Consider the following 14,218-nt stretch of genomic DNA (forward strand, 5'->3'; position numbering starts at 1 on the left):
AACTGCAGAAAACTTTAGGTATGAGACATATGTTTTCGTATTTTCAAAGCAGAGAAACTAAACCATTTAAGCAGACAATTATGTACAGGAGAATACAAGTAAAGACTTTCAAATGGGAAAATGCGCTTGAAAGCTAAGATCCTTTTTTTCTTTTTTCATAATTTAGACGTAACGGACAACCCCAAGGCTTTAAAAATTGCTTATTTCACAGGTACCACGGATAAATTACTCACCATCAGAAAAGCAAACACTAATACTCACGCAAATATAGAGTGATTAAGGATTTCATGGTTCAAGGTGGTGACTTCTTAAAGGGCGATGGTACTGGATCCATGAGCATCTACGGTGATAAATTTGAAGACGAAAATTTTATCGAAAAGCATACAGGCGCCGGTTTACTGTCCATGGCCAACTCTGGACCCAACACCAACGGCTGCCAATTCTTCATTACCTGTGATGCTTGTGAGTTCTTGGACGGTAAACATGTTGTTTTCGGTCGTTTGATTGATGGTTTATTGACACTTCGTAAAATCGAAAATGTTTCCACTGGTCCTAACAATCGCCCAAAGTTAAATGTTAAAATCACCGGTAAATATCCTTTTAAAAGGAAAAAAAAGCTCAAATGGATTCTAACTTTTATTTTTGGTATTGATAGAATGTGGACAAATGTAAATTGTGTAAAAAAAAAAAATTAAAATAAAAAAGTGTCTTGACTAATTACATTGGTGGGTGTTGCCCATTTTGCTGTTGTGGTTGTTGTTGCTGTTGTTGTTGCTGCTGCTGCTGCTGCTGCTGCTGTTGCTGTTGTCTAGCTAAAAACAGTCTTTGTTGTAAATCACGAACAGCGCCTGGTTGTAAGTTACCGAGATTTGCAAGATTCGCCATATTGATATTGCTCATGCCTAGCAAATTATTTGCGTTCATGTTATTCATATTATTCCCAGCATTATTACCAAGATTTATATTTGATAACAACAGGCTGTTTGCGTTAAGTCCTGTCGATTCATTGTTAGTTGATATGACATAATTTCGGGGTTTTTTTTTTTTTTTTTTTTTTTACCATTCATATTTTGCTGTTGGCCTTGACCTTGTTGTTGTTGCTGGTGTTGTTGGTGTTGTCCGCCCGTAGCAGGACTTCCCATACCACCAGCATTCATCAACTGTTGTTGTCTCAGCGTATTTTGCAAATGTTGAACATTTGGATTATTAGCCGCATTCATTAGGCTCAAGTTGGCAGTATTTTGTAAACTGGCTAACATGGCGGGATTAATATTATTTCCTGTGGAAGGGGTAACGGCTCCAACAGGCATGTTTTGAGCGCCGGTAGGTATATTTGGTCCTCCAGGGTTCAAATCAGGAAGTGGCACTCTAGTAAATACAATACCGATTAATTTACCGCCAGTATGTGTAAGAACGACACCATGGTGTGGTTCAGCTGTAGTGCCTGGTGGTTGATTGGCATTTATGTTAAAAACAACCGTAGCAATCTAGAACAGGTTTCATTTAGCACGTCAAATCCTTGACATTTCTGTACAAATGTTTAACTTACGTATTTCTTTTGTTCTAGATTTCGAACTAATAGAGTAAAGTTGGTTTGATCTTGCTGGTTACTTGTATTGAGGGGTCTGAACTGACAAAATGGTAATTTGTTTTCAATGGCCTGTCGTTGTAAAATTTGAGCCCTGGCTAACGGAGATCGTCCAGCAATCTGGATTCGTGATGGCCAAATATCAGGCCGGCTTAAAAGGGAAAAAAATGTCAGACATTTACATAAATCTTCTCTTTTGTCACATTGTGCACTTACTATTCATCTAAACTGACACTGTTACCTTTCAAGGTGATAGCAAAAGCACCACAATGGCAGCTGAATTCTTGCAGTTGGCCTTCAGGCGTCTTTATATGCCAAACAATTTGTCCTGTCCAAATTGGCTGAGTGGGAACGGCACCAGTTTGTTGAGCCTCTTGAGGATTGACGCTTTGTTGCTGCTGGTGTTGTTGGTGTTGCTGCTGCTGGTGCTGCTGCTGCTGCTGCTGCTGTTGTTGTTGTTGCTGCTGTTGTTGTTGTTGTTGCTGCTGCTGTTGTTGTTGTTGTTGCTGCTGCTGCTGCTGTTGTTGTTGTTGTTGTAACAATTGAGCTTGCATTTCATTTAAATTATTAGGTCTTACACCCGGCTGTTGAGGACTTTGATTTCTTTGTGCCAGTTGTGCAGCAATTATCATACGCTGTTGAGGCGTTAAATTAGCGGGTATCTGAGCGTTGGTCATGTTTCCAAGATTTAGTTGTTGATGTTGTTGTTGCTGTTGTTGTTGCTGTTGTTGTTGCTGTTGTTGCTGTTGTTGCTGTTGTTGCTGTTGTTGTTGTTGTTGCTGTTGTTGTTGTTGTTGTTGTTGCTGATGTTGCTGTTGTTGCTGTTGTTGTTGCTGCTGTTGTGCTTGTTGTTGTGCTTGTTGTTGTGCTTGTTGTTGTGCTTGCTGCGCTTGTTGTTGTTGTTGTGCTTGCTGCGCTTGTTGTTGTTGTTGTTGTTGTTGTGCTTGCTGCTGCTGCTGTTGTTGTTGTTGCTGCTGCTGTTGATGTTGCTGTTGATGTTGCTGTTGATGTTGTTGCTGCTGTTGTTGATGCTGCTGCTGCTGTTGATGCTGCTGTTGATGTTGTTGTTGCTGTTGTTGTTGTATTTGATTTTGCATCAAAGCATTAGCATTATTATTTGCTCCAGCCGTCATATCTGGTGTATTTGGTCTAACTTGCATGCCAGCAGCATTGTTTTGAGCAAAAGGCGATGAAGTGGGTGGGGTTGATGTAGCTGGATTTAACCCTCCCGGTTGACCAGTCCCACCAGCCGCTGAGGAGCGCCGAAGTTGATCGCCCAACTTCAAAAGAGCGGCTTGAATACTCTGTAATTGACTTTGTTGCGCCGCGGTAAGGTTTGCCCCTTGAGCGATAAGCCCATTTCTCTGTTGTAAAAGAAACTGTTGAAGTTGAATAGGGTTTTGCATGCGACTTGCGAGAGATTGAGCACCTTGAGGTCTCTGTGGTTGACCTTGTTGTGGTTGCTGTTGGTTTTGAGCCTGCTGTTGAGCTTGTTGCTGTAATTGCAACTGCTGCTGCTGGGCTTGTTGCATCTGTTGCAGTTGTAATTGCTGTTGCAGCTGTTGTTGCTGTTGGGCTTGTTGTTGAGCTTGTTGTTGTTGCTGCAATTGCAAAAGCTGTTGTGGGGACTGTTGCTGTTGCGCTTGCTGTTGTTGCTGTGCTTGTTGCGCTTGCTGTTGTGCCTGTTGCTGCTGTTGCTGCAACTGCTGCAACTGTTGTTGTTGCTGTTGTTGCTGTATTTGAAGCTGTTGAGCAGTCAATTGCATCTGTTGGGGAGGAGTCTGTTGTTGTATTTGGTGTTGTTGCTGTGCCTGTATCATGGGAGATGACTTGGGAGGGGTGTTCACAACAATAGGTTGGTCTGCAAGTACAGGTGAAGGAATCATTTCATTTTTCACAACAATATCTTTTTTGAGAGCAGCCTGTTGCTTTTGAGCAATTTGAGAATTGACACGAGCACTCGCTTCGGCTAATTTGGTAGCATCGAATACAGGCTTTGGTAAGCTAATCTGTAAACTATCTCTTTTTCGTTTTTTACTGGAATCACTAGATGTAGATTGTGGTGATCCAATAGATGGCCTTGAATTTAAAGCAGGTTGTGTATTCTTATTGGCATCTATAAACATATTCTTAGTTTTAATATATCTCGCAAACCGTCAATAAGTTTTACCTATAACAGCGGAAGGTAGAGGTGCAACAGGTAATTTAAATCCTGCCAATTTAACCAGATGGGAAGGGATAGCTGTTTCAGCAATTGTGTTGAGTTCTGTTTTTTGATCGTTTACTAAAGATACAATATCCTCTAATTCTTTACAATCCTTCTTTGGTGAGATCAGCGAAAGTTTTATGTTTGCCTAATAACATCTATAAGCTTATGTTTGTCAAAAACTTATTTTTGTAAACTCTACCCTTTTCATTTCTTTTCCAATATCATCCAATTTCAATCCATCATATTTATCTGCGAAATTGCATTTGGCGCCAATTTTATAAGGCATGCTATTCGACAATAAAACGCAATGTTGTATAAGCTCTCTTCCGTCTAACTCTTCCTTGTACTTATCAAACAACTAGAATGATTGTTTAGTCATAATGATAGGATAATGCACTTTTCAGGATCCTACCTCTAAAGCAGCTACCATGCCTTCATTAACAGCATTCTTAATGATACCACCATGTTGACATGATATGCTTTTAAATACATCCTGAAATAAAATTGGATCCGAAGTAAAGTATTTTCGGTCTACAGTAACAATCGATAAAGGTTCATAATCTCCAAATACAACAAGTCCATATTTCAAAACAGGCTATTCAAAAAATAAAAAGAAAAAAGGTGAGCTTCTGTCAATAGAAATTGGTGAAAAGCAGAACTCACTGTGACTTTAATTTTCGTTTGTCCATCGTCTCCTTCGGACACAATTGGTAATCTCAACTGCCTGAAAATAAAAAAAGAAGTTTAATTATGGTGTTCATGGATGCAGTCAATAATGCTTACTTTATGATTGGCTCAACATAGGCTTCATAAAGAACATTGAAATGTGGCTTCATTCGAGCAGTACCGTCCACAACAAAGACAACAGCAACTTCTTTTCTTTGGTGATGAGACACTGGAATTTGTGGCGACTGATGGTGAGTTGGTGTTGGCGAGGAATGTGATCCCGGGGTTGTTACGTTGGTCATAATTGGAGGCGTTGCGTTCGTTATAGGTGTGGACATGGTGTATAATGGACGCGCTTGATATAAAGAGTTTGGTATATCCGCTTTTTATAGTACTTTTTCCTAAATGCCGGTTGCCGTTTTTTTATTGTTGTGATTAATGTATCGGTAACAAAAGAATAAAGTGCTGGAGAACAAGGAAAAAAAATAGAAAAGGGGATTTGAAGGTAAAATGTGCTGAAAATCGTTGTGACTATCAATGGGGCGATTTGCGTACTTCAAATTCAGAGTACTATGTCTATAAGAATCAGCTCTTAAATATTTTCTCTTCTTTTCAGTTAACAATAAAGCTTGTCAGCTGCACTAGAACACAAACCCTTAAACTTTGTCCGGATTTTGTTCTTAAGTCGATCGCCCAAGACGGTTTGAAGCAGAATTCATACTCCCTCCAAATAGATCTTTTTATTGTACGTTGTGTAATTTGGTGGGTGTACTCATAGACATAATTTGTAATAACTTTCAGCTTCTGTTTAGAAGAGTGCTCTGTTATAAACTTGTTTGTCGCAATATGAAAGAATAAAGCCGTATGTATAGTTTTTTTTTTCTCAATGCACATAACAATTATTATATGTATATTTGAAAACATCCATATAGAAACAAGATGTCGCACTCCTTCTATTGAAAATTCTATAATTCCATTAAACATAGAAAGTTTTTTATTGGTGGATATGGTTTAGTTTCTAATGAAGTTTACTTGCTAAAAGAGCAGGGTTTTCAATAAAACTCTTCCAGGTGTTGCCAAATTGTGCCATGGTCGCCCCATCAATTACACGGTGATCAGCAGACCAGCTTACAGGCATAATTTGTTTAGCCACCAAGGTATCTGATTCGTTCAAACGAGGTAGTCTTCTGGCAGATCCTAATGCAACAATGGCCGATTCGTTGGAGACAATAATTGGGTTTGCATAAGTGCCGCCGATAGAGCCAATATTTGAGAGGGTAATGGTTCCACCTTTGAGATCGGAAAGAGGAATCGCTCCCTTTTTAGCCAATTGTGTCAATCGATGAATCTCTTCTGCCACTTGAAAAATTGTTTTTTCCTGAACATTTTTAATATTAGGCACAATAAGACCATTGGGAGTATCCATGGCAATTCCAATATTATGGGATGCACGGTAATGTATCTGAGGCTTATTACCGTCTTCTTTGACTTGCGCATTTAAAATGGGATGGAATGAAAGTGATAAAGATAAACACTTGATAAAAATGGGTAAATATGAAATCTTCTTGTACGCAAATTTGTCCGATTTACTGGTGATGTATGAGTTTAAGGCGTCCCTGTATTCTGATGTAGCTGTTAATTCAATTTCATCCTTGTAACCCAATTGAGGAATAGAAAGCGATTTTGTCATTGTTTTGTACATGGCTTTTTGTATAGCATTTAAGGGAACGGTATTGGTATCGCCGACTTCGCTTATGATACTATTTATAATAGACTTTGGTGCAGTATCTACCTTTGGGACATGCTCTTTAGCTGTAAAAAATTTTAGTATTAATAGGTGGCACAGAAGCTTGTTAGGATGGTTGCATACCTTTCTTTGTCAAAGAGTTAGCCTTGATCATACTCAAGACATCACCTTTTAATACGCGCCCATTTTTTCCGGATCCAGATATACTATCTACATTCAATCCATACTCGGTCAATAATCTACGGACCGCAGGAGTCTTCCATCCGGAACTATAACTTGGCAATTTAATAGTAGTAACCGTGTCTACATGTGCCGAAGATCCGACTGTGATAGGAACCTCTTCATCTTCTGTCTCTATATCCACTAATGCTGACCCCACTTTAGCAACATCATTGGCACCGTAATGGATTTTCACAATATTTCCTGCATACCGGGAAGAAATCTCAACTGATGCCTTGTCTGATTGAACTTCACAGATCTTGTCAAATTCAGCAACTGTTTCTCCGGGCTTCACAAACCTGATTTAAAAGAGATATAAATACACGTTTTGTAGCCTGCTTCATCAGATATTTGTTACTTACCATTGTACAATTTCACATTCGGTTATGCCTTCTCCAATATCGGCCAGCAAAAAGGGTTTGATTTCTCCAAAATTCTGTGACGAACAATGAAAAGACCGAACAGACTGTATGCTTTTGTCAATAATAATAGGATTCTCGGGGCTTATAACATACATACTTTTTTCAATAGTAAAGAGGAATTATGGGTTTTAGCCAGGCGTAAAAATACAGTATTCATCTCGAATGTAAACAAAAACAAAAGAGAATGAAAAAAAAGGGGTGGGGATAAACGAGGCGTGGAAAAAAATAGGTCCAATAAGTTGGAGATGCGTGGGAAAAGTGAAATAAAGTTGTGCATTACGACGTTTTACTGGACTGTCTTTTGAACATTTAATTTTATCTCCTTCCTCTTATCAAGCAAAAAAAAAAAAAGAAACGACAACAACGACAACAAAAACTACTGTACTAGAAAATCCTAATACAAGATAAAACCGAGAAGCACATCTTTTAGTTCTAAATCCCCTCAAAAGCCCGCCTAGAACAGTTGAAAGATCGATCGCTGGATCCATTTCATATGTGACAAAAAGGCAAAGTAGGTCAGCCAATAAAAAGGTTGGGTTGTTCCCTAAAGGAGCATCTAGAGTCATTTTATTTAATTCTTACTATACTTATTACCCTAAAAAATCAAAAGCAAAATAGACAAACGAGGAAACGCAGTCGTCTTGAGAGAAGAACACAGTGTAACTCTTAATTTGTGTTTAAGAGCGGAACACATGCACGAGCTTTAAAATGGGTTCCCGGCATATTGGGCATTCATTTCGAGACTCAATCAACTACATACAAATCGCGATTAGACTATATTTACTTTGACGCATGTTTAAACTCTGTGTTACCTTCTTAGCGCAATCCATACAAGTTACCATATGTCCACAGTCCAAAAATACACAGTTTTGCTGATTATCGAAACAGATTCGACATAATAAATCCTCATTACCTCCTCCATCCCCTTCATCATTTCTTTTGCTAGATTCAATTTCCGCCCTGTGTTGATCAGCTAGTCGTACAACCAATTTTATAAGCTCGGATTTCTCAATGACATGAGATTGCTCGACATAATTTGCTTTTAAAATAGATTTTAATGTACGCACAGAAAGCGATGCCGGGTCAATCTTTGTTTTGACAAGATCATGAAGCGATAGTAAATTGTCATTAGATAGAGGTGATAAGGGTCTCGTCTGTTGTGGTGATGAATTATTAGGTGAATTAGTAGTTGAAGTGGTAGTAGTAGTTCTTTGAGTTGTGGGCGATGCTTGCCTTTGTTGCTGTTCTCGCATTCTCCGAAGATGTTCGTCTCTTTGTTGCTGTTGTTGTTGGCGTCTGATTTGCTCCTGCTGGCGTTGAGCTTGTTCTTGTTGTTGTTGAGCTCGATCTTGTTGCTGCCGCCTTTGTTGCTCCTGTTGCTGTTGCTGCTGTTGCTGCTGTTGCTGCTGTTGTTGTTGTTGTTGTTGTTGTTGTTGTTGTTGTTGTCTCTGTTGAGTACGAGGGGAGACAGGGGCTGGCGTAAACATTTCATGCAAGATATTCGTAAAAGAAAACGGACTTGGTGTACTTTCGTCTCCAGAATGAACAGAAGATGAATTCGATGAGGTTAAGGGAGGTTGTTTACTTCGATGTTTCCTGTAATACAATTCACTGTCATTGGATATAGGCCGAGTATTAAAGATGATGCGTACGAGATCACTTTTTTCAATGGCATTTTTCGATGGTAAATTGTAGGCATTGATATATTCTTTGAGGGCTTTTGGTGAAAGTTTCGATAGCTCGTTAGAAGTCATATTTTGGATACTGATTAGTTTATCACAGGTGGTACAACACCTCACTGGACTACATAAAGTGTTTAGTAATACAAAAAACCAGGAATTCCTCAACATGATTTACTTTTCTTTACTTTTCATATCCAAATTTTAGAAGCGGTCGCTTATGTTCTGAGCAATTGTGGCAAACAACATTTCCTATTATAAAAATGAATATTCGGTTTCGAGAATGTTATGTCAGTGGCAAAATGGTCTTACCGCAGTTAAAGCAATGGTGTTTCTGTTTGAATAAACTAAAGGATGTTCCGCACTCGAAGCAATGTTTTGTTGAATTGGAAGGTTTCAGGGTTGGAATGGCAAATACGCCGCCTGGTCCGAAGTGTTCTTTCTTATTTTGCGACAGTTTGGTAGATGTTTAGAAAATGAGAAAGAAAAAAGAAAAAGAAATCTCAGCCTTTTACAAAGAGCGATGTAGCACTCCCCCCATTGTGGCCCTACACCTAGCTAGAGACACTACACTGAATTTCAATTTCCTGGAACTCGTTGTTACACACTTCTGTATCGATTATGTAATTTTATATGCTATGGTTGCTCTGACACAATTTACATTGAAGGGACGAGAACAAGCTAATAGCGCGGACTTGTAAGGACAAATAATAATAAAAAAAAACTGTAATTCTTTGTTTAGTAATCACACAGGACAGACAATCAAAAGACTATTTATCTGTCTATCCGCGGTCTACATTTTATTGACACTTCAAATCCAGACAAAATGTTAGTTTCTGGACAAATCAGACTAACTGCCTTTAAACATTACAGAGGTTCACATTAGAATTTTTTTTTACCGAAATCTTTAAAAAGAGAGAAGCAATGTTCAATATGACGACAATGATGAGCGATCTTTATTGCAATATCGTGAGGCGAAAAAATTGGTCATGCTGTAGCTGAATAGAATTATGAGGTCACGGAGGCACGCAATAAAGCAGCCCATGGATACAAGTAGCCAATTAAAATCAGTAAATTTGATGATGAATTGACAATGTAGTTGGCAAAAATCCCAATACAGCTGTATTTCATTATTGTTTTATTCTGTACTTTCCTAAAACTACAGTAACATTTTACATGACTTTATTCTTGACATGGACAAACTGCATTTCCTTTTGGTAAAATGCGGCCAAGCCAATACATACAAAGGCTTTTGATACCGCAATCTGATCCCACATCTCAGCAAGTGGATGTTCAAGCATTATTGTGGCCAATGATAATATGGCTTGCTGTTACACGTGATAGGAAAATTCTTATAAATACTGTATTTCTGTCTTTTTTAACGCACAGAAATCCGATGTAATCTTAAAGTGTAACTTGAATGTTCATAAATAAAAACGAGCTCTTTTTTCCATCGTTTGTTATTTGATATTTAAAGTATTTTCTTACATTCTTGATCATGTATCATTTTTTGTTCGTTATGCTGGAATAAAAACGGTAACTTACGCTTTCATTTACAACACGTTGATAAAAAAAAAGAAAATGATCAAAAAGGCCTGTACGTCAATTGACATGCCATATTGTCTAAACCTCATAGGGTGGTCGATTTCTGTTTTCCATAAAAACTGCTTCGCTGTCATTACAAGCTACTACTGGAACGCAGATATACAACTAACAAGTTTTGATTTGCTTAGGGGGTTTTTGCATATGTTTCTATTTTAAATAAAGGCCCAAACTTTATAAATGATAAAACAAGGGGTATTCTTGGCGCACCTGCTGGCGCACCCAAATCGGGCTTTAAAGTATAATTCTTACGTAATATATTCATTTTGGGTGCGCGAAAGCAGTGTACCGAGCTATTACATAATATTTTTATTTTATGTGCGCGGAATGAGTGCATCAAGAAAGGGACAACGTATTTGTACTATATTTTATAAGCAACAGTACTTTGCTCAAGGAGGTCCCTTCTTTTAATTTTAGTCCTATTTACATCTACCAAAAAAATGGACATTTTTGAAGTAACAGAATAAAGTAATCGCGAATGGTCGAAACCTTTGGAATCGTAAGTACTTTTACTATTATTGTGCATTCGCGTTCCATTGCCGATGAGTATGAAAGAAAGCATAACATGGTATTCGTTACTGTTGGATTAAAGCTAAAAAGCAATGACATCTTCTTAGTTTAAAAGCAGTTTGGTGAAAACAAAGTAGCCGAACAGTAAAATATGTATTGCTAATTGTTAATCTTTATCATAAGCATGCTATGAAGGAATAACTTGATCTATGTGAAACTGATTATATGCTTCAATCTTATAAGATTTCAAATAAATATAATGGTGGGACCTGTGATTTTTAAAGAAGGCCTTATTGTATTTAAGTAAGACATAAATACGATCTGTCATAGCGCATGCTTCGCTTGACGCACCCATTCCGCGCACATAAAATAAAAATATTATGTAATAGCTCGGTGCACTGCTTTCGCGCACCCAAAATGAATATATTACGTAAGAATTATACTTTAAAGCCCGATTTGGGTGCGCCAGTAGGTGCGCCAAGAATACCCCTAAAACAATCAATCAAATCATTCTGACATAAGCTTGTTTATTTATAAATAAAGCTTCTTTTCTTTTCCCTTGACATACTTCTTTTATCGTATGAAAGTAACCGAACACGTAAAAAGTTTAGTTAGTAATGACTCTTGTTTCTTTGAAAAGAAGCTAAATTAAAAAGATATATTGTGATATTGCGGCTGCGGCTAGTCTTTGCTATAGGAGGGCGACCTTCTAGGCAGGATTCTTGAGTTTTTGGAACTCACAAACCGTGAATAGCTGGAATTGGACTGTAAATAGGTTCAAGCATTCTGGTCTGCTGGTCTTAGCCCGAATTGCTGTAAGTGGTATAAAAAAATACGTTTGAAAAAATACGGTGGTCTACGCATTTCCAAAAATAATGATTAGAGTTACTTGTACGACAGTGTTGAAACACTTTTATAGTTTAAAATTCATAATTATTTATTATCTGCTCTCTTCCCTAAAATAATATTATGTTCAAAACACCAGCAGCATCAAGACTTTCTTACTTTTCTTGGTTACCTACGGCTGGTCAGCTTTCTCCAGCATACGATTATTTTGACTTTGCCAATACTTTTGATGGAAACCAGAGATCCATAAATCGTTGGTATAGCAACACAATGAAAAAAGCTTTGGAAGATGCCAAGGGAGCAGATAAATTCGAGATCGCTCAAAAAATTAATCAATTTAATGTAAAAAACTACCCTATTTAATGAGAAATAGATTTGTTTTTAGCTGATATCTCTTTTAATTTCAGGAAAGAAACGCAAAAAACACAGCATTTTTTAAGAAATATCAAGAATATTGGTCCAATCGAGATAGAAATGAGTCACAAGAGAGAATAGCAAAAAGACAAAGAATAGCAGCTGAATCAAGTAACGAAGAAGCTTGTTCCGCATTTGAAACAATCATTAAGAAAGCAAGTTTTGGTTGAATAGAATGATAATGGCTGAAGTACTAATTACACAGAATAGGTTGCTGCTGCTGCTTGTGGTGGTGTAGCTGCAAATGACAACTCTGGTACTGATGGAGCTAGTAGTAGTTCAACAGATCATAGTTTACGAGATACCAATGAAAAAGTTACTGAAGATCTTGAATGTCACTCGTTCGATGAGTATGCTTGTTGAGATTTTATTTTTTATGCTTAAAAAACTTATTTTTTTTTCTTGTTCATGCAGATTAGGCGAGAAGTTTATTTTTTTAGACAAGGACTCAACTCACCACAATGAAGCTGCTCAAATTTTAGCTAGCCCCACAAAACTTCCGAATAAACCTCTCACCCATGTTTGTCAATTATTGCTGGATAAGTTGGCTAGTTGCGCACCAAGTACAAGATTAATGAGAGAATTAATCAGATCTTATCCCTTAAATATGGATGAGCCCTTTGACCTTTCAATTCACGCCGATCTCAATTTTACAGAAGTTATGTGCACTCATTTGTAAGTTGTTCATTTTAAACAAGTTTAATAAGTACTAATAAGCTAATTTTCCCTTTTTGTTTTCAATCATTACAGTCTAAATTTAATCGATAGCCCGAGAAATCCTATGCAGCAACAACAGATGGAAAGGAATACTGCCTTTCTTACAACTATTCCAATTCTCCATAATATGTTTATCGACTGTAACGATATAATTGACATGCAATGGCAAGTATAGTTGAGAACTCAGTACTTTTTCATCTTCCTCATATACCTTATAAATGACATAGGATTGAAAAACAAACACCTTTGACTGGCGACATTAAATGGGATGGCGTAGCATTCTTGGTAAAAAAAAAGTCAGTGGTACCTCTGCTTGTTGAACTCTCTGGCGGAATCGATCACAATAGTGGTACTGAAAAAGCGCAGGGGGACGAAGAAAAGATGATTCGCCAGTTAATCAAGTTATTAAAAATCAAGAAAGCTGAGGGGTCAGACTTACCTCATCAATACTACATACGATATCATGGTAAAGTCATAATATCCATTTACACGTAGTGTATACTAATTAACCTTTTTTATAGATTTGAAAATTCATTTTGAATCTCTGTTCTACTTTGGAGAATATTATGTGAAACGAACTTATTTCGAGTTACTATGCCCTACCACTCCCAATCAGTTAAAGAAATTTATTGAAATAATTCCTGATTTGTTTCAATATCGCCAAGCAATTCTTGACCAACTGAATACTTAAAAGGACGTTGATAATAGTAAAAACTTAATAAAGAGATATGCTATTATTATTGCTGATTCATTCAGTCAAAAAGAAGAATACACATACTTCATTTTTTTTAAGAACTTGAAGTATTCTGAATAACGAAAACTTTACTTATCATTTGCATGCTAAAGATGTAGGAATACGATTAGAAATCTACTGGTATTCCAAATGCAAAAACTTCATCGTGATGAGGATACATCACACTTTTTATTGGAAATAGTTTATATATTGATAGCACAGCGTAGCCCCAAAATAGTTGTGAGTCTCTTTCCTAAGCACGTTAAGTCCCATAATTGGTGAAAGTAAGAGCAAATTAGATGTGAAGACTATGAGGGAATTGAGCAATAAAATGAGTACCCTCAATGGTTTTATAGTAAGGAAAAGTCTGGGTCACTATTTAAAAAATAATAAGTAGTAGGTGCAATTATAAAAATACTTACCTGAAATATTCTTCACAAGTCGATGCAGTTTAAAAAGGTACTCTACGGTGTTGAAGATAGAGTTAAATCTTTCTACAAGCAGCGTAATTTCAATGGGTCTAAAGTCCAGAGCTTTAAAAGTTATTACATTTAAAGATGTCAATAGAGCAGGATCGAAACTTAGTAGAGGGGGTCAGCAACCTTCATGTCAACTGTGTTGAAAGTAAACAGAGAGAGATGCCGATACCTTTTTATGCGACAAAACTCTCTACGGTGTTGAAGATAGAGTTAAATCTTTCTACAAGCAGCGTAATTTCAATGGGTCTAAAGTCCAGAGCTTTAAAAGTTCTCACTTTTAAAGATGTCAATAGAGCAGGATCAAAACTTAGTAGAGGGGGTCAGCAACCTTCATGTCAACTGTGTTGAAAGTAAACAGAGAGGGATGTTGATGTTTTGCCAACTGCA

General features: G+C 37.3%; 6 protein-coding genes across 6 annotated transcripts; 2 read left to right on the forward strand and 4 right to left on the reverse strand.

Annotated features, from left to right (window-relative positions):
- On the forward strand, window positions 1-1,000 carry EV154DRAFT_157325 (peptidyl-prolyl cis-trans isomerase H; the record flags this gene model as incomplete). Its single annotated transcript, XM_051594137.1, has 5 exons — window positions 1-18; window positions 75-98; window positions 167-211; window positions 272-588; window positions 656-1,000. Coding segments are annotated over 5 exons (421 nt in total), but the record flags the coding sequence as incomplete, so codon positions are not given.
- On the reverse strand, window positions 594-5,053 carry EV154DRAFT_157370 (mediator complex subunit 25 von Willebrand factor type A-domain-containing protein). The gene is made up of 9 exons (XM_051594139.1): window positions 4,581-5,053; window positions 4,461-4,521; window positions 4,210-4,392; window positions 3,997-4,155; window positions 3,759-3,942; window positions 2,506-3,704; window positions 2,289-2,322; window positions 2,018-2,060; window positions 594-808 (listed from the first exon to the last, which is right to left on the reverse strand). Exons 1-9 carry the CDS (start codon window positions 4,799-4,801, stop codon window positions 718-720), a joined length of 2,175 nt encoding a protein of 724 aa, XP_051450314.1. The 5' UTR covers window positions 4,802-5,053; the 3' UTR covers window positions 594-717.
- Window positions 5,054-5,078: 25 nt separating this feature from the next.
- EV154DRAFT_157358 (2-oxoacid dehydrogenases acyltransferase-domain-containing protein) lies at window positions 5,079-7,237 on the reverse strand. The gene is made up of 3 exons (XM_051594138.1): window positions 6,792-7,237; window positions 6,334-6,728; window positions 5,079-6,275 (listed from the first exon to the last, which is right to left on the reverse strand). The coding sequence occupies exons 1-3, from the start codon at window positions 6,944-6,946 to the stop codon at window positions 5,482-5,484; spliced, it is 1,344 nt and encodes a 447-aa protein (XP_051450315.1). The 5' UTR covers window positions 6,947-7,237; the 3' UTR covers window positions 5,079-5,481.
- EV154DRAFT_583888 (uncharacterized protein) lies at window positions 6,908-8,605 on the reverse strand (the record flags this gene model as incomplete). The annotated part of the gene is made up of 4 exons (XM_051606718.1): window positions 6,908-7,407; window positions 7,434-7,446; window positions 7,664-8,230; window positions 8,504-8,605. 4 exons carry the CDS (start codon window positions 8,603-8,605, stop codon window positions 7,184-7,186), a joined length of 906 nt encoding a protein of 301 aa, XP_051450316.1. The 3' UTR covers window positions 6,908-7,183.
- A 651-nt stretch (window positions 8,606-9,256) lies between these two features.
- EV154DRAFT_608137 (uncharacterized protein) lies at window positions 9,257-9,831 on the reverse strand (the record flags this gene model as incomplete). The annotated part of the gene is made up of 2 exons (XM_051607660.1): window positions 9,257-9,650; window positions 9,707-9,831. 2 exons carry the CDS (start codon window positions 9,829-9,831, stop codon window positions 9,539-9,541), a joined length of 237 nt encoding a protein of 78 aa, XP_051450317.1. The 3' UTR covers window positions 9,257-9,538.
- A 1,765-nt stretch (window positions 9,832-11,596) lies between these two features.
- EV154DRAFT_532808 (uncharacterized protein) lies at window positions 11,597-13,426 on the forward strand. The gene is made up of 7 exons (XM_051603940.1): window positions 11,597-11,830; window positions 11,896-12,057; window positions 12,113-12,252; window positions 12,317-12,577; window positions 12,653-12,784; window positions 12,847-13,085; window positions 13,141-13,426. Exons 1-7 carry the CDS (start codon window positions 11,612-11,614, stop codon window positions 13,308-13,310), a joined length of 1,323 nt encoding a protein of 440 aa, XP_051450318.1. The 5' UTR covers window positions 11,597-11,611; the 3' UTR covers window positions 13,311-13,426.
- Window positions 13,427-14,218: the final 792 nt, after the last annotated feature.

Source organism: Mucor mucedo (assembly GCF_025094135.1).
Source record: "Mucor mucedo strain NRRL 3635 chromosome Unknown EV154scaffold_262, whole genome shotgun sequence".
Lineage (NCBI taxonomy): Eukaryota > Fungi > Mucoromycota > Mucoromycetes > Mucorales > Mucoraceae > Mucor > Mucor mucedo.